Source organism: Cryptomeria japonica, chromosome 1, assembly GCF_030272615.1.
Source record: "Cryptomeria japonica chromosome 1, Sugi_1.0, whole genome shotgun sequence".
NCBI lineage: Eukaryota > Viridiplantae > Streptophyta > Pinopsida > Cupressales > Cupressaceae > Cryptomeria > Cryptomeria japonica.
Genome location: NC_081405.1, coordinates 11,044,532 through 11,064,865, shown reverse-complemented (window position 1 = coordinate 11,064,865; position 20,334 = coordinate 11,044,532). Strand labels below are relative to the sequence as shown.

Below are 20,334 nucleotides of genomic sequence, written 5' to 3'. Positions count from 1 at the left end.
TCTCATTTTTTATCGCTCCATAGTACATTGTTTATATTTGCTGATGATAAGATATTCTGGAAATGTATTAAAGCTTTCTAGACATTGAAGGATGTATTGCTGATGATAAGATATTCTGGAAATGTATTATTAATATTCTGGACCCGTCCTTTTTTGACATCAATGACAATACTTTCATCAATCTCCCCCTTTGTCATTGATGGCAACCTTTCAATTTAGATTGCTCCCCCTCAATCCAACACTCCCCTTGTCTCCAATTTCTCCCCCTTTAACATCAATGGCAAGAGATTTTATGTTGTTTGTAACCTGCCCCTCTTTAATATATGCTTCATATGAAGCACTTGCTGAGAGGATGAGAGTGATATTACTCCCAATTTCTCCCTTAGGTATTCAAAAGTATCTTTTGGAAGAGGCTTTGTAAAGATATCTGCTAACTGCTCCTTTGTTGGAACATATTCCAACTTTACTTGCTGCTCAAGAACCTGTTCTCTTAAGAAATGAATTTTGATAGGGATGTGTTTTGTCCTGAAGCGCATCACCGGATTCTTTGACATACTAATTGCACTTGTATTATCACAATAGATAGAGATAGGATGATCATATTCAATCTTAACATCTTGCAAGGTTTGTTTCATCCACAATACTTGCGTACAACATGATGTTGTTGCAATGTACTCTACCTCTACAGTAGATAGAGATATTGAAGCCTATTTTTTGCTCAACCAAGATACAAGGTTGTTGCCAAGCAAAAAGGCTCCTCCGCTAGTGCTTTTGCTATCATCCTTGTCACCTGCCCAATCAACATTTGTGTATGCTCTGAGAGTGAAATCATCACATTTTGGATACCACAATCCAAAATCCATTGTACCCTTCAAATACTTGAAGATTCTTTTAACTACCTGTACATGTGTTTTCTTTGGTGCTGCTTGATACCATGTTGCTACACCAACAGCTTGCATTATATCTAGCCTGGTAGTTGTTACATATAAGAGACTTCCAATCATGGATCTATATTGAGTCTGATTCGCATCAGGTGATTCATCATTTTTACTGAGTTTGCAACCAGTGACCATAGGAGTACTTATAGGATGGCAATCCTCAAATCTGAATCCCTTCAACATCTCCCTAACATACTTAGTCTGTGAGAGAAATATCCCTTTATCTGATTGTGAAATCTGCAATCCTAGGAAGAAAGAAATTTCTCCAAGCATAGACATCTCGAATTCTTTTTGCATGTTAGAAGCAAATTCTTCACACATTTGATTCTTACTACCACCAAAAATGATATCATCTACATAAACAACTACAATCAGCAAATGATTACCTTCACATCTGAAGTACAAATTACTATCTGTTGCTCCTCTTTTAAATCCTTGTGTTTGAAGGTAGTTGTCTAACCTGGAGTACCATGCTCTAGGGGCTTGTTTGAGACCATAGGGTGCCTTTTTTAATCTGCATACATAATCTTCCACTTCTGACAAAATAAATCCTTCGGGCTATTCAATATACACTTCCTCTTCTAAATCACCATTGAGAAAGATTGATTTCACGTCCATTTGATAGACTTTGAAAACCTTATGACTTGCAAGAGCTAGAAACATTTTGATGGCTTCCAACTTGGCAACTAGGGCAAAGGTTTCTTCAAAATCAACTCCTTCCACTTGTGCATAACCTTTACATACAAGCCTTGCCTTATTCCGTGTAATTTCACCATCCTCATTCATTTTGTTGCGATAAACCCACTTGGTTCCAATGACATTTTTGTTTGAGGGTCTTGGAACAAGCTCCCATGTGTGATTTCTTTCAATTTGGTCCAACTCCTCATTCATAGCTTTTACCCAATACTTGTCTTCACTAGCTTCATTAAAATTCTTGGGTTCTATCTTTGAAAGTAGGCAGAAATGAGCATGTTCTATGGTGGTAGCCAATCTTCTCCTTGTCTGAATGTTTGTATCCAACTCACCAATAACCAAGCCTTCTGGATGATTTTTCTGAACAAATTTTGATGGAGTTTTTGATGAAGTTTTTAAAGGTGACTTTGATGGTGTTTTTGATGGAGTTTCAAAATTGTCTTGTTCCTCATTTTCACTTTCTTCTTTTAATTCTTCCTCCTCACCTTGCTCCTTAGGATGATCTTCCATGGCTTTCTCAAATTGTCTTCTTTCATCTATCTTCACATTAGCACTTTCAACTATCTTGTGAAGTCTTTTATTGTAGCATTTATAAGCTTTGCTTCTAGTGGAATATCCAAGAAAGATTCCCTCATCTGACCTAGCATCAAATTTTTCCAAGTCCTCTTCATCTCTTCTAATGTATCAAGTGCTACCAAAGATCATGAAATAATCAACAGTTGCAGTCCTTCCTTTCCAAAGTTCATATGGTGTCTTGTCATTATTTACCCTTATTTGTGCCATGTTCAATATGTACACAGCTGTGTGAATAGCTTCTTTCCAAAAAGTGTCAGCAATCTTTGATTCATTTAGCATAGCCCTTGCCATTTCCTGAACTGTCCTATTCTTTCTTTCAACAACTCCATTTTGTTGTGAAGTTCTTGCTGCTGAAAGTTGTCTTCTTATTCCATGTTCTGTACTGAAATCTTCAAACTCATTTGAAGTGAATTCTCCTCCTCGGTCTGATCTAAGACACTTGATTTTGGCATCCATCTCATTTTCAACTAACTCTTTGAAAGCTTTAAACTTTGCAAGAGCCTCAAATTTTTCTTTTAGAAAGGCAACCCAAGTCATCCTGGAATAATCATCTATAAGTAGCATAAAATATCTTTCACCTTGCAAACTTTTTCTTTTGGTTGGTCCACATAAATCTGTATGTATAAGCTCTAGAGGTTTTGATGAAGAGTATTCTTTGGACTTAAAGCTCACTCGAGTTTCTTTTCCAAATTGACATTGGATGGTTTTGTAATCCTAGGCATATCCCTTACTGCTTCCTTTTTGCTGAATTTGACAAGATTGTCAAAGTTAAGGTGACCTAGTCTCGTGTCATAGCCAATTTTCATCTTCCTAAACAAAAGTTCATGTTTCTTCATTTATTTCATTTAGAATATACAAGTTGTTTGTCATTCTATGAGCATTTGCAATAATTCTTCCATCCTTTTTAATCTCACATCCCTTAGACAAGAATGTTACACTATGTCCTTGGTCACAAAGTTGACTAACACTTAACAGATTTTCTTTTAATCCTTTCACATATAGCACATTTTCAATTTTAGTCTTTCCATAATCTAGGCTAAGTGTTCCTTTACCTTTTATTTCTCTTTTTGTGTTATCACCAAATCTTACTGTTCCTTCATTTGCTGGTTCAAAGGAGATGAACTTGTTTTTGTCCCCTGTCATATGCCTTGAACATCCACTGTCTACATACCACCTATCCTTCTTGTTCTTTGCATGAAGAGCTATTTGAACAAATAGGGATTCTTTATCTTCTTCTTGTTTTTTCTTCCAAGTCATTCTAGACGTTTCCTCCCTTTTCATGGGTACATCTTCCTTTCTTGGTAAACTAGGAAAGATAGTTCTGCAAAATCTAGCTATGTGTCCAAAGTTGTGACACTTATAGCATATTACATCATAATTCATTAGAGGAGAAAATGAATTGTGGTTCTTTGGAGTAAAATTAGAAATATTTCTCGTTTGACTCCTACAATGTATTGCTTTGTGACCAAACTTATAACATGAAAAGCAATGTCCCTTGAATGAATAATAATTATTAGTTGCATGTGGTTTCTTTAGGTGGGATGTTTTCAACACATTAGTGGGAGGATGAGATTTATGAGTATAATTCTTCCTTCTTTTATTTTCTACTATCTTCCACGACTCACCCAAGGTTTTTGAACTAGTAGCCTTGGTTTTTTTATCTTCTTTACGTCATAGACCTGATTTAATGAAAGTAGGTCTTTGTGTTTTGAGAAGTTTATCCATTTTCTTGGTACTGTCTTCAAATTTCTAAAGTTTCTCCAAGTCTTGTTTTAAGGAGACGATTTCTGATTCTAATTTACTACATCCTTCCTCTTTACTTTTAAGCTGATATTTTATCTCTTCCTCATTCTTATTTGCTTTCTCTAACTGTATTTTTTAGGTCTTCAAGGAGCTTGCTTGACTCCTGTAATTTTGTCTTGTATTTTGAAACCCTTCCTTTTAGCTTTTCATTTGGTTCATAAGCATAATGTAACTCTTCTTCTAGATCTACATCTTCTTCATCACTCGTAGCCTCTTTTTCTTCTTCTTTTTCATCTTCATCATCCTCAACTTTCATTGCCATGAAAAGAATTTCTTCTCCATCACTACTAGACATATCTTCAGAGCTTTCTTCTGATGAATTAGAGCTTTGTTTAGAGTAGAAGCTTTTCTTATACTTTGAGTAGTTCTTCTTGAAGTATTTTTTTCCTTTTTTCTTTGGATAGTTCTTCTTTTCCTCTTCACTACTATCGCCTTCATTTTGAGGACACTTTGAAGCATAGTGCCCTACTTTACCACAATTGAAACATTTAAATGGAAATTTGCCTTTATATTTGCCTTTGCCCTTTTTGAATTTCCTCATGAAATAAGCTTTAGCCTCATCTGATTCACTGCTTGAGCTCTCCTTTGGTGCACGGTTTTTGTTTTTGCCTTTCTTTGATATTTTGAAAGTTGCTTCCTTTTGAGACGGTTTGTCTTATGTTCTCATTTTATAGGCTGTGAGAATTCCAAACAATTCATCTTTTGTCAATGTTTTCAAATCCTTCATTTCTTCTATGGCTGATACCTTAGGATCAAATTTCATTGTCAAAGTTCTTAGCAGTTTCCGAACAAGGAGTGTGTCTTCAACTTCTTCTCCCAATGTTGTGATTGCGTTCACAATTTCATCCACACGCAAGAAGTAGGCAGCAATGTCTTCATCTTCCTTCATTTTAAGACTTTCATATTTCATTCTAAGTGATTGAAGCTTGGCTTCTCTTACTTTTTCATCCCCTTCATAGATACCTTTTAATTTGTTCCATATCTCTTTGGCTGATTTGCAATGCATAACCTTTGTAAATTCGGAATCTGCCAGACTGCATAGAAGGGCATGTTCTGCTTTAGCATTATTCTCACTTTTCCTCATTCCTACCATATCGGTCGAAGGAGTTGATGGAGGTGTGTACCCATCCACCACAGACTACCAAACATCATAACCAAGTGCGTTTAGATAGGCTTTCATTTTAATACTCCAAAATGCATAATTTGTCCCATCGAAGATTGGATTTCTAACTGCATAGTTATTCACCATTGTGCTCTTTTTTGGATCTACCTTCAAGCTGTAAGGCTATCTCTAAAGGAACCAACTCTGATACCAATTGAAGAGAACACAATTATACTAAGAGGGGGGGTGAATCAGTATAATGAAACTTTTTGCCCATTCAATATTTTATATGATAGAATCAATCACTGGAAAATAGTTATGCACATGAATACAATAATTTTAAGTGGAAACCCAATGTGGGAGAAAGCCACTAAAATGATGTTATATATATATATATATATAATTCTTCTTTTACAATTGTTTGTGAGCACCAACCCACTGGAAGCACCAGCGCCCTAATTTTTGTTTTGTGAGTACCAACCCACTGGAAGCACCAACTCCCCAATTTTTTGTTTTGTGAGCACCAACCCACTGGAAGCACCAACTCCCACTTCAGAATTCGTGAGCACCAACTCACTTCACATAAATCTAATTTTCCACCTTTACAATTGTAGACACTTAAAAATAATTATTTCAATTATTTTTAATTCCTCGCATAATTAATTAATTATGTTAATTCAAATTCCTCTCAATATTAATTAAATATAATTAATATTGTCACTATAGCATATGATTGATTTATAAATCAATCCCTTTCTTTATTCTTCTAAAAAAAATCAAATCCTCACAAATCTTCCTCTTAGCTAATTAATTTCAATTAATTAGTTAACCTACATGATTCCTACAAATCATCTTCTTAATTCATTCTTCTAGAAACTCCATAAACTCACTTAACATTATTCTTCTAATTTTTTATTCCCTCCACTCATTCTCTCTCCTAGTCATATTCTCCTACAAATATCAATCCCACCTAACATTTCCTCTAATCCCCCTCCTAATGAGTCGTTAATAGTTAATCATCATGATTAGCCACAAAGTCAACTCCTTGCTTTTAAATACTCTTTTCCTAGGTGAATGTAAGATTTTCAAAATCTCACATTCCTCCAGGCATTCCCTCTCCCAAGGAATTTTTAATTCTTTTTTATTCCTCCAATCCCCATAATATCCTTTTTTGGAGAATTTTTAATTCCTCTAATGCACCTTGTGGAGTGTGGAGATACGAAATGCCTTTAAGGCATATTTCTTGGTCTCCACACCCTCTCTTGGAGCTTGTGTGATCTCACAAGTAAATCTTAGCCCTTCATCTTGAATTCATCCTAGCCATCCGCTTTCCTCTCCTCTTCCTATAAAATAGGGTTTCATCCCTTCATTCTACACATCTTGAAATCCAGTAAGTTTATGTTGCCCTTTTGAGCCCAGGATATCATCTTGGCAACTTGATTATCTCATTCTTATCATTTTTCAAATCCATTCCATTTGTGCACAACATTGGAGAGCCATCCACATCCAACAATCAAAGGAGCACATCAAGTGGAGCATTATCAAGGGGCGCCTTCACTTCATCAAGCTCAATTCGAAGAAGGTAAAATAGCAAGGTGAAATGGTCTTTTAATGATATTTGAGCATTCTGGATGTTTATTTCGTTATGTTTTGATCATTTGACCTTCAAATTTGTTTTCCCCTCTTCATTTTGGCACGCCCGGTGGGACCCACGTCCCTAGGAACTAATATTTTTTTTTAGGTTTTTGTGAGTTGTGAGATGTAGGTTCCAGAATAGCGCGACTGTAGAAAAAAAATACTTTTTGCAGGTTCCAGAATAGTGGCTCTGTATTTTTGCGCAACAGCTTCTTTTCTATTTTTGTTTCGTTTTCGTTTCTGTTCTTTTTCTGTTTCTGTTTTTGTTTCAGCACAATAGCTCTGCGATTAGCGCAAGCGTTTTTGTGGGAATTTGAATTCCTGTTATCCGATCTGTTATTTGCTCTGTTATCTGCTCTGTTTAATTATAATCTGTGTGAAAGTAGGAGAGTATGCTCTTGTCTATATAGACAATCAGAAATCCAGACCTTTCACTTTTCTATTCTGTTTAGCGCGACTGCATGCTCTAACCACAGCAAAGTGTGAAAATAGGAGAGTATGCTCTTGTCTATCTAGACAATCAGAAATCTGGACCTTTAACACTTTTCTATCTATTTAGTGCTACTGTCTGCTCTATTAATCTGTCTAAAAATTTTAGGTGCTAACTGTAGTCTGCATTTTTTTTTTTTCATTTTCTGTTATCTGCTCTGTTTAAATATAATCTATCTGACCGTAGGAAAGTGTGAAAGTAGGAGATTATGCTCTTGTCTATCTAGACAATCAGAAATCCAGAACTTTGACATTTTTTTATTCTGTTAAATTTAAGGTTTCTGCTCTGTTAAATCTAACGTTTATGTCTACTCTGTTAAATCTAAGGTGAGTAAATATTTTTCTATTTTTTCGCCATATCTTCTTTATCTCGACTCCATTTTCCTCCAAAATTCACCAAATTCTCCACATTGTCATTTTCCACATTTCCTTCCTTGGAGGCCTTATCCCAAAAATCCACTTTTTGAAGCCCAAAATCTCATATTTCTCTATTTTTAGGGTTTTGTCATAACTCTTTCCCCTTTTATCCAATCACCTCCAAATTTTTCTCATATTATCCATCTCCAACTTTTGCTTCTTTGTCCCTCTTGGACAAATTTTCTCATTCCTTCATCTCTCCTCCAAAATCCCCATTTTTCGCTTGCCTATCCCTTGGAAAGTGGCAAAAACCTAGTCAAACCCCATTTACCCATCAAAGGTTTCTTCAAATCCACATTTGTCATTTGTAAAAAAGTTTTTATTCATTTTTTTCTATTTATTCCCAAAAAATAAAAAAAATTAATATTTTTGTCATTTTATTGTTTTTTGCAGGACGCTTGTTGAAGACTCTATTTTTCCAAACTAATCAAATTGTTTTGCAGGACGCTTGTTGAAGACTATTTTTCCAAACTACTAATCAAGTTGTTTTGCGGGACGCTTTTTGAAAACTCCATTTTTCAAACTACTAATCAAGTGGTTTTGCATGGTGCCTAGCTGATTCAATCAAATATTGTGCATTTATTTAAATTAGGCACCTAGATATTAATTAAAATGGAATGAACAATTGTCTTATGTGTCTTTAAGAAAAGCGTAAAGGTAGGAAAGTATGCTCTCGTCTTACTAGATGATTAGAAATCCAGACCCTCCAACCTTTTCTTGTTTGATTGTGTGTTTACCTCTAACGGGTCTGCCCTCCCAACTTGCTCTTTGAGAAGGTAAGAGGGGAATGACCCAAGTGAGTACACCCAGACCTAGGGTTCCCAACTCACTATAATAAATAGGTCGTTGACTACGAAAGGGTTAATGGTTGGGGCTATATAAGAGTTCACTTTCACATTGGGTGCTTAGTAGGATCCTAGAGATCTCAATCATGCTTGCGTGACTACTAAGTTCTTAGTGCTTCATTGGGCTATAGGCTTCAATTGTGCTTGCACAACTTTGAAGGGTAGCTCCTAACGGGAAGACTTACTAAACACCTTGTTCATAGTGGCCAAAAACCTTCTAGTCATTGGTGCAGAAGGTTGGACCTCTGAAGTGGCCCATATTCTTACAGCCCTTAGTAGAGACACAAAGTTCGCCATGAGGAGTTTTCATGGGAATTGATACTTGGCTGCCCCGAGAAGTGAGTGTCATGGAGGGGAGCCAGTGGGGTCAAGCATCTAAGTGTCCGCTCTGGGTAAGCATAGATGGGAAACCAATTGGGATTCAATGACTATTGTCCTTGCCAGCCTTAAGAATGTTGTATATGAGCATGAGTGTCTTTGATATAATATGCATTTGATCATTGTGTTTGCTTTGTTTGATACATACTTGCCAAGAGTAGACTAAAAACACATCACTATCCTCAAACACTTTGAAAAAAACATTTGTCAAGACACAAACAATTGTCCAAGTCATTACCCACACAAAGTCTAAAATTGCGTCAAAACTTTGTCCGTCCCATTTTTCATAAACCTAAGAGAGAAGCTAAGAGTTTATCCTCTACGTCAACATTCAAGTTTTTCCTTTGAAACACCTATTATCATCCAAATCAAGGTGGTCATATCCCTTCATACAACTTGCCATTCAAATCGATCCTCCATTAAATCGTATTCATGTCAAAGACAACGTAGTTATCAAGTTTCTTCTAAACCATCACTACCATACCTTCTTCATCAATCATCCTCAAATTTCTTAAATCATTTCATCCTCAAATTTCTTAAATCCTTTCATCGCAAATATCGTGTATGGTCGCAACTCGATCCCAAAAGAAAAAGATGGTTGAACAACAATATGGCATGCCAGACATTGATGTCCTATATGAAGATCCCATGCAAGATCATACACAAAGTGGGCAACCTAGCGATCAAGATCAAAGTCAAAATCTTGACATGGTTAACCAAGATGAACTTTGTCCGGAAGTGCAAACTTTCCTAGTGGATTCTTATAACCAAGAGATGATGGAAAAGTTTATTAAACACAATCCTACTGCACTTTTGAAAACTCTCATTGAACATAGAGCTCAACTTCCGCCTGAATTTAATAGATCCGCTCTCACCCAACAACCACAAGGAGACCTCGCTCCCACACAAAGTGTTGCACCTACTATTCAAACTCAATCAATTGCAACCCCATCAATCATCCAAGTTCAATCAATGCCACCCGCGGTACCTCCCACAGTGGTCTCCATCCCACCTTCTTCCTCCTTACCATCCATACCACTATCAAATCCGATCTCATCCATTCTCCAACAAACTTCTATACCACCTCCTTCTATTCAACCACAAATTTTTATTCCACAAACTTCCCTTCCTCCCAACAATGTCGCAAATTTTATTCGGGCCGTATTCAATCCCATCACAATAGTTGGCGGACCGCAATCAACTGTCCCTCAAACCCCAGCAACATCGGTCATCACATCCCACATTCCCACCTCCTCATCATATTAATATATTGGTGGTGGTGCACTTTCTTTGGTTCATCCAATTCTTGGGGCAAGTACAATTCATCAATATCAAAGTCCACAACAAGACCTCATCAAAGAAATTCAAGACATGAAGAATATCATCAAGGACATGAAACAAAGGACTAATAAAAGGAAAACTTACTCGTTTGAAGAGTTTTACCCTTGTCCTTATGATCCGTCTATATCAGTTGCACCATATCCCCCGGGATTTGAGATTCCTAAATTCACCAAGTATGAAGGCATAGGAGACCCCCGCGATCATGTTCGAGAATTCCACATCTTATGCCAGGAAGTCTCCTATAGTGACCTTTATCTTCACAGACTCTTTCCCAAGAGTCTCACGGGAGATGCCTTGGCATGGTTCTCATCTTTACCACGAGGTTCCATTGTCTCTTTTCCAGACTTGGCAGAAAAATTTGTGGCCCACTATGCATACAACATGGGTAATGATGTTTCTATGATGAATCTATGTAATACAAAACAAAGGCCCGAAGAAACCTTTGCCAATTTCCTACAAAGATGGCAACATCTTATCAAGAAATTCCAGTGGGACATGCCAAAACAACATCAAATTGAACTATTCCAAAAGAACTTGGTGCCTGAACTTTCAAGACCTTTAATATCTCAATGTATCAAATCCTTCCAAAAATTGATAGATAAGGGCCTTTCCCTCGAACGTGTCTTGTTGGAGGAAGGAACCTTGAAACATTACCAAAAATCAACACAAAGTTCTTCCTCTTATTATAACGACAAGTCAAAATTCTAGTCCAAAAACAAAAATGTGGTCAATGATGGTATAACTGATGCAAAGCGGGTCCAAACCGTGGCCGCTCCCCCAAAATCCACCACCAATAATCATCAATTCAACAACCAAAATCAATCCCAAAAACCTCACAACAATGTCTCAATCCAGGGACGACCACCCCAATCGAATAACAGGACTCCAAGAGATTTCACTCCTCTAGCTGAGCCTATTGAAGTGGTGTTTCAAAAACTTGTCCAAGCAGGTGTAGTGGTTTTTCCAATTACTCGCTCATTTGACCCCAATCAACCTAAACCAAGATGGTATAATGAAAATGAGTATTGTGAATACCATCGTATCAAGGGACACGATACATGAAAGTGTATGAAACTGAAGATCTACATACAAGATCTCATTGATACAGGTGAGATTGAAGTAGAAAATGCAAAACCTAGTAATAACAATGACAAACTCAAAATGTACCAAGAACCCTTCCCAAATCATGATAAAGGAAAAGGCTCATCATCTAACGCAATGGGTTATGACTACACTAATCACATAACCAGTTTTGATTTTTTGGTAGGTTGCATTGAACTTGCAGACAATAATGTCAATGTCATAACCATCCAGGGAGTTAATCCTCCTTCTTCTCAAAGCAGATCAAATCCGGCTAGAAAAGTCATTCAAGGCGCCACGCCTTCCACCTCCCATTTCCAGAATGACTGCAATGCAACTAAACACTGAGGAAGAGTCACCATCCAAGGAGTTCCTCCCCCACCAAACCCCCCACCCATGTCTTCCACCCGCCAATATAACCTCCTTGATCAATTTGGGAAGACACCCATGTAGATCTCCATTTTGGAACTTCTCAAGACCTCCCTGGTCCATAAAGAAATTTTGGAACAAACTCTTCTCCAATCACGCGTTCTAGATAACATCAACGCCACCCAATTCCAAGCCCTCATTAGAAACCTTGTTGCCCAGCAACACATTGTATTTAACTCCGAAGATGCTCCCGCAGATGAAGACCATAACAAACCTTTGCCCATCGAAGCTCTTATCCACAAGCACAAAGTCAAATGTATCCTAATAGACGGTGGATCCGGGCTTAATCTGTGTACATACAAATTAATAAAACAATTGGGACTTTCTGAGGGTTTGATAGAAACATCAAGAAGGATCACAATAAAGGCATATGATGATGCAGAAAGAATTTCAAAGGGCATGGTCACCTTACTTCTTTAAGTGGGCCCCATTACAATTGAAACCCCTTGCCAAGTGCTAGATCTTGATCTCCCCTACAACATTCTCTTCGGGAGGCCATGGATTCATTACTTGCAGACCGTACCCTTCACCTATCACCAATGCATCAAATTCCCCTATAACAAAAGAGAGATCACTATCAAAGGTGATCCCCAACCTTTTCAATATTGCAAACTATTAGAGGGGAAGCATCTGTATCATTGCCCACTAAATAGACCCTCGCCAATGCCTTCATCTAACACATCAAATGTTGCCTCCACATCATCCCAACCAGATAATCAAATCAAGATCTTAGACAATGGTTGTGGAGAATACAAATTGGAGGACGTCTTATTAATAGGCAACCTCCCTCTCTCTCCTAAGTCATTTGGAAAACCAAAAGAGATAAAAAAAAAAGGACCCAAAACCAGTCATGCAATGCCAAAACACCACCTTCCAGCAATGGGGCCCACTTGTTAATGATAGCCTCGAAGCAGATATCTCTTCATGGCTATATCGAGAAGAAGATGAAGATCCAACAAGAATATCCAAAGAAATGTACCCAAAAGCATCTGCCATAGTTGAAAAAATGGGTTACAAAGAACACGGCTTGGGACCAGAGGAGAAAGGAAGAAAAACACCCATAAATCCTATCTCCTACAAATACAATAGAGGCTTGGGGTACACCCCGATGCCTAAGATTACTATCGTTGGTGCCCCTTCTAGTCCTTCTTCAGATATTGAAAGCTCTGACGAAGAGGAATTCCACGAAATGTCTTATGAATATGAAAAAGATATCTTCTTGGACGCTTACATCAATATCATCACCCCCGTAACCCCTCCCACTTCACATGAGGTACATCTTGTCCATCCTGAACTCATTGACTAGGGCCAATGAGACAAACCCACTTTAGATATCTGCGTCGACGATAATGCTCTCATTGCTCTCCTAACAACGCAAAATATGGAAGATTGTAGCATAATCAAGGGTATTCAACTACACAAAAAACCGATACTTTGGTAGTCAAGTTAATGCCCTTAGCCACAAAAAAGATAATAAAAGAAAAAGATATGATTCCTTAAGTGAAAACCTCCCTGAGGCGCCTTTGGATGAACAAGAAATAAAAACAAAGGGCGTATCTGAAAGTGAAAACCTGGAAAAGGCACTTGACGATGAGGGATTTGACCTCCCTACCATTGGTTACCTTCCACATGACAAATCAAATTTGTTGATAGAAGAAACAAACAGCATCAACATGGGCACCGAAGTCATTCCGAAAAATGTGCTCATTGCCAAATCCCTTACAGAAATCGAGAAACAAGACTTCATCAACTTCCTTACAGAGGTAAAAATCAATTTTGCATGGTCCTATTCCGATATGCCAGGGTTGGACCCTACCTTGGTCGTTCACAATCTTGTCATCCGCCCAAATGCAAAACCTGTAAAAAAAAAATTGCGCAAAATGCACCCACATATTGCACTCCTAATCAAGGCAGAACTTCAAAAGTTGTTAGACGCAGAATTTATCAAAACAATAGATTATGTTGAATGGATCTCCAACATTGTACCTGTTGGTAAACCTGTTGGGGGCATCTGCATCTGCACACATTTTCGAGATCTAAATCTAGCTTGTCCTAAAGATGATTTCCCGCTCCCCAATATAGACATGATTGTAGACCTTACAGCAGGACATGAAATGTTATCGCTAATGGATGGGTTTTCTAGATACAACCAAATCAAGATAGCAGATGAGGATCAGCATAAAACTGCATTCACAACACCATGGGGTACTTTCTGTTATCGGGTCATGCCTTTTGGTCTCAAAAATGCTGGAGCTACATATCAACGTGCAATGACAACAATTTTTCATGACCTCTTACACAAAATTATGGAGGACTATGTGGATGATCTGCTAGGCAAATCTAAGACAAAACAAGAACACATTCTCATTCTAAAGCAGATCTTTGAAAGATTAGAAAAATACAAACTACGGTTGAATCCAAAAAAGTGTGTGTTTGGAGTCACATCGGGAAAACTATTAGGATTCATTCTTTCCCGCAGAGGCATCGAGGTCGATCCTACAAAAGTAAAAGCTATCATGGAAATGCCTCCACCAAAAAACTCTCAGACAACTACGCAGTCTCCAGGGAAAACTCCAGTCTGTCAGACGTTTCATTTCACAACTAGCAGATAAATGCTATCCATTTGCACGCCTGTTGTGTAAAGACACAAAATTTAAATGGGATTGCCTATGTCAAAAAGTCTTTGAGAAATTAAAAGAATATCTAGCATCACCTCCCGTATTGATGCCTCCTACTCTTGGAAAACCCCTTATTTTGTATATATGTGCTACTGCAGTGGCATTGGGGGCATTATTGGTGCAAAGAGATGATCAAGGGAAGGAACACACCATTTACTACATCAGTCGGATGTTGGTAGGATATGAACTCAATTACACCCCCATTGAAAGAGCATGTTTGGAATTAGTGTTCAGCACACAGAAACTACGACACTATATACTAAATAATAAGACAAAATTAATTGCTAAAATTGATCCACTTAAATATCTCTTGTCCAAAGTTGCTCTCACTGGCAGAACCGCCAAATGGGTCATGCTCTTAAGCGAGTTTGACATTGAATATGTGGACAGAAAGGCAATCAAGGGACAACTCATTGCAGATCAGTTGTTTGAAGCTCCACTTCCAAGAGACCATCCTCTTCTCACAGTATTACCAGATGAGTTCATTATGACTGTTACCACATCCTCCACATGGAAATTGTATTTTGATAGCTTCTACACTCAAAATGGATCAGGGGCAGGAATATTATTGGTCACACCTCAAGGAGATGGCATCCCCAAATCATACAAGATAGCCTTTGCATGTACCAATAACATAGCAAAATACGAGGCCCTCATCACAGGTTTACGCTTGGCTATCCACTAGAAAATAAAGGAATTACAAGTCTATGGCGATTCCCAACTCATCATAAAACAAGCCAATGATGAATACCAGACAAAAGATGATAAACTCCTTCCCTTCCATACCATGGTTGAAGATCTTAAGCAACATTTCACGGCAATCAAGTTTGACCAAATCCCACGAACAAACAACAGGGTTGCAGATGCAATGGCCACCATTGGCTTCCTCCTTCAAAAGCCAGCACACAGTCAGAAGTGCGAGTTCTTGGTCGAGCAATTGTTTATACCAGCATACGACCTACCAGAGTCTGAAATGGTGTGTGTTCTCGTTGGTCCTGAGTCCCCTTGGTACCAAGAAACCTTTGCTTTCCTCAAAGACAACACCATTCCCCCACACCTCACCAAAACCCAACAACAAACCTTCATCCGCCAATGTGCCCATTACACCATCCTTGCAGACACCTTGTTCAAAAGGCATTTTGATGGTTCCCTCCTAAGGTGTTTAGATAAACAAGAAGCAAAATGGGCATTACGTGAAGTACACAAGGGTATATGTGGGGCACACTCAAGTGGACTCATATTGGCTAAAAAACTTTTGAGACCGGGATACTATTGGCCTAAAATGGAAGAAGATGCATACAATTATGTGAAGAAATGCATCCCTTGCCTGTAGCATGGCGACAAGATTTATGCACTGTCACAAGAATTGCAGCCATTCATTACACCATGGCCCTTCTCGTAGTGGGGGCTCGATCTCATTGGGAAAATCTACTCTTCATCTTCCAACGAACATAAATTCATTATCACCGCCACCGAATACTTCACCAAGTGGGTAGAGGCTATCGCTCTTACTTTCACCACTAGCAAGCAAATATCCAAATTCATCCTGAACTACGTAATCTGTCGATATGGCATCCCAAAAGTTATCATCATAGATAATGGTAAACAATTTAAGAACCAGGATGTCAAAAAACTCTACCAAAAATTCAACATCAAACACCACTTCTCCACTCCATATTACCCCCAAGGCAATGGCCAAGCTGAGGCTTATAATAAAACCTTAATAAAAATCCTCAAAAAGACAGTCAATGAAGCGGGCCGTGATTGGCACCTCCAAATCCATCCTGCATTGTGGGTCTACCGCACCTCCATCCACACCCCCACAGGCGCCACTCCTTATTCCCTAGTATTTGATTCTGAAGCCATCCTTCTTATTGAGATCGAGATCCCCTCTCTAAGGGTATCGCTCCAAAACATCCTACCAGAGGAAGAATACAAAATTGCCCGCTTACAAGAGCTAGAATTGTTAGATGAAAGGCACCTCAAGGCCTTGAATCATCTCCAAGTATATCAAAACCATCTACGCATGAGTTATCATAAGAAAGTCAGAACCCGAAAATTCTAAGTTGGTGATCTTGTCCTCATGGAAAATCAGAAAAATCTACAAGAAAGAGAAAAGAAAGGCAAGTTCAAGCCTAATTGGCTTGGACCATATGTAATCACAGCGAAATATGGATCAAGAGCTTATCAGTTGGCTACTCCTGAAGGCAATCCTTTGGATGATCCAATGAATATCATGCACCTCAAAAGATTTTATGCTTAGTCCTCAGAAAGTCTTAAATTGTCAAAAAAAATAAAATCAAGAAAAAATTTAAAAAATAAAATGAGAAAAAAATCCTTAAAAAAATCGTCACTTTGGTGAAAACCTGGCAAACAGGCACCTTATGACACAAAAAATTTTAAAATCAAAAAAAGAAAAAAAAAACAATTCGTCCATTAGTGAAAACCACTTGGTGGCGCTATGGACAAGTACCTTGGTGAAAACCTCTATGCAGACGCCAAGGTAAATAACTGGATCCACTGTCTATCATGTTGATACTACAAATCATCTGCCATCTAGCCCACCCATGCGCAACATTCCTTCTTTTCTGCCTCCGAATAAAACATGTGTATGATGATGAAGTCTTCCCCTGAGTCATGAACAAGGAATGTCCCATTGAAACTGAGATTTTATGCTTCTGTGTGTAAGCTTCAAGAAGTCTTGAGAAACAATCCCAAGTCCATCCTAGTTCTACTCTTGGCAAGAAGTATCATGTGGTCGCAAGGAAGAGACTTGTTAGATTTTGTTAGATCTTTTCATATAGGCTTGCATCTTTTGCCCTACGACTACCACTATTTACAATTGTCTGGGTTCTTCCATATCCAGGTACGTTATGATAGGTGCATACTAGGGCATATTTCATAGTATGGCATGTTTTGGATCCTTCTTGTATAAATCGGCGACCTGGTACTAGTGTTTATCAACACTTCCCTTCTTGTGTACAAGAGGTATCGGTGTGTTTAAGGGTTTCCTTGCACGAACCCACAACTCTGTATTAGTGTTTCTTAACACTTGCATTGTTGTGTGCAAGAAATTCCCGTTTGTCTACAGAGTCAATCCATGCCCTGCGTTTCTCATGGCATCCTGATTTCTATAATCAATGGTGCAAGTCACTCAGGGCAACATCAAACTAGGTTGGCTCTCCACATTTGTTGTACACAAAATCTCACCATCATTCCATCAAATCCTAAACTCAATAACCCCATGGAGTTCTCAATTGCCCCCATTTTCCTTTGCGGTCTCGCATCTCGTATTCTTCTTTCCAAATATCTCACGACTGCTTCATATTTGTTCCTCATCTATCCCTTCCACCTTAATTTTTCTTCCTCTATTTTTTTTCCTCACATAATCAATTCTAATTCTGATTCATGTCTTATACAAGATGTATCCTTCCTGAAACCAGACACTTCGATCATGTCTTATACAGGATGAATCCTTCTTGAAACCAAACGTTGTGATCAGTCATGTCTTATACAGGATATATCCTTCCTGAAACCAGACACTCCGATCATGTCTTATACAGGATGAATCCTTCCTGAAACCAGACATTGTGATCTGATCATGTCTTATACAAGATGAATCCTTCCTGAAACCAAATGTTCTGATCAGTCATGTCTTATACAAGATGTATCCTTCCTGAAACCAGACACTTCGATCATTTCTTATACAGGATGAATCCTTCCTAAAACCAAATATTGTGATCAATCATCTTATACAGGATGAATCCTTCCTAAAACAAGACACTTTGATCATCTTTGTCTTATACGAGATAAATTCTTTTTGAAACTAGACTGAATCTAGATCTTATCAATCGAATCAAATCAAATCTATCGGGATATCAATTTTGCAAAACTCCAAAGATCAAATACCTCAATTGATCTCCCGAGGGGGCATCACCATACCATAATCTATCAATCAAGAGCCGGGGCATCCTATCAAACCAATATCAGCATCAAAACAAGATTATTCTTTGAATCAATGTGTCATCAAACCTCGCTTCAAAGAGGGGCAAAATGTAGACAATTAAAAATAATTATTTTAATTATTTTTAAATCCTCGCATAATTAATTAATTAATTAATTATGTTAATTCAAATTCCTCTCAATATTAATTAAATATAATTAATATTGTCACTATAGCATATGATTGATTTATAAATCAACATCTTTCTTTATTCTTCTAAAAAAAAAAAAATCCTCACAAATCTTCCTCTTAGCTTATTAATTTCAATTAATTAGTTAACCTACATGATTCCTACAAATCATCTTCTTAATTCATTTTTCTAGAAACTCCCTAAACTCACTTAACATTATTCTTCTAATTTTTTATTCTCTCCACTCATTCTCTCTCCTAGTCAAATTCTCCTACAAATATTAATCCCACCTAACATTTCCTCTAATCCCCCTCCTAATGAGTCATTAATGGTTAATCATCATGATTAGCCACAAAGTCAACTCCTTCCTTTTAAATACTCTTTTCCTAGGTGAATGTAAGATTTTCGAAATCTCACATTCCTCCAGGGATTCCCTCTCCCAAAGAATTTTTAATTCTTTTTTATTCCTCCAATCCCCATAATATCCTTTTTTGGAGAATTTTTAATTCCTCCAACGCACCTTGTGGAGTGTGGAGATACAAAATGCCTTTAAGGCATATTTCTTGGTCTCCACACCCTCTCTTGGAGCTTGTGTGAGCTCACAAGTAAATCTTAGCCCTTCATCTCGAATTCATCCTAGCCATTCGTTTTCCTCTCCTCTTCCTATAAAATAGGGCTTCATCCCTTCATTCTACACATCTTGAAATCCAGTAAGTTTATGCTGCCCTTTTGAGCCCAAGAAATCATCTTGGCAACTTGATCATCTCATTCTTATCATTTTTCAAATCCATTCAATTTGTGCACAACATTGGAGAGCCATCCACATCCAGCAATCAAAGGAGCACATCAAATGGAGCATTATCAAGGGGCGTCTTCACTTCATCAAGCTCAATCTGAAGGAGAAGGTAAAATAGCAAGGTGAAATGGTCTTTTAATGATATTTTAACATTCTGCATGTTTATTTCGTTATGTTTTGATCATTTGACCTTCAAATCTGATTTCCCCTCTTCAACAATGTTGCTATAACAACGGATGATGGATACTATTTTTTTCCACAAATCTGATAATGTTTCCTTATCAACTCGGCTATAGACGATCATATAATCATAGAAAATATTCTCATAATTATCTCCTATAAACTCTATAAATCTACTCTCAAATCTGCTCTAAGTCTGCTCCATATATCTGCTTGAATCTACTTCACAAGTCTACTTAAATTTGTCTCATATGTCTGAACAAATCTGTTTTAGTCTGGTAAAAATCTGCCACCAAAATGGCCACAATCTTCACTTCGAAATCTGTTATAGAATGACAACGATATTGCCCCTAAACTGATATAATAATCACAACAAAACGGCACACATATGCCACATGAATTTTCTCTCACAGCATATTCTTTTGTTCACAAAATCTTCCTTTTCATACACCCAGATTTTCCCTTCATTATCTCTGCAATAACTTTATCTTTACAACAGCATTATATCATCACACATTTCTGAGAACTCTTTGTTTTCAGAGTTAATATCTCAGAATTCAGAAATATTTCTTCAACATCATATCCACACTCTTTTCTCAGAATTTTTCTTTTTATTACACTTACCACTTATTCAACATACATTCTACACTCACACCATGTAACACATACAATATATTCTTTTATTTTATTCCTTTTGCTCCACACATATTCACAGCACTAAACACTCCATCCGTCTCTTGTTCCACACTAAGCTCACAATCTAATTTGCCAGTCTTCTGAGAACTGAATACTCTTTTTTTATTCAAACACAACACAACTGA

At 37.6% G+C, this 20,334-nt stretch overlaps 1 protein-coding gene across 1 annotated transcript; it reads right to left on the bottom strand.

The window, feature by feature from the left end:
• Positions 1-707: 707 nt before the first annotated feature.
• On the bottom strand, positions 708-2,141 carry LOC131876462 (uncharacterized mitochondrial protein AtMg00810-like). Its single transcript, XM_059221873.1, has 2 exons — positions 1,964-2,141; positions 708-1,291 (listed from the first exon to the last, which is right to left on the bottom strand). The coding sequence occupies exons 1-2, from the start codon at positions 2,139-2,141 to the stop codon at positions 708-710; spliced, it is 762 nt and encodes a 253-aa protein (XP_059077856.1).
• Between the last annotated feature and the right edge of the window lie 18,193 nt (positions 2,142-20,334).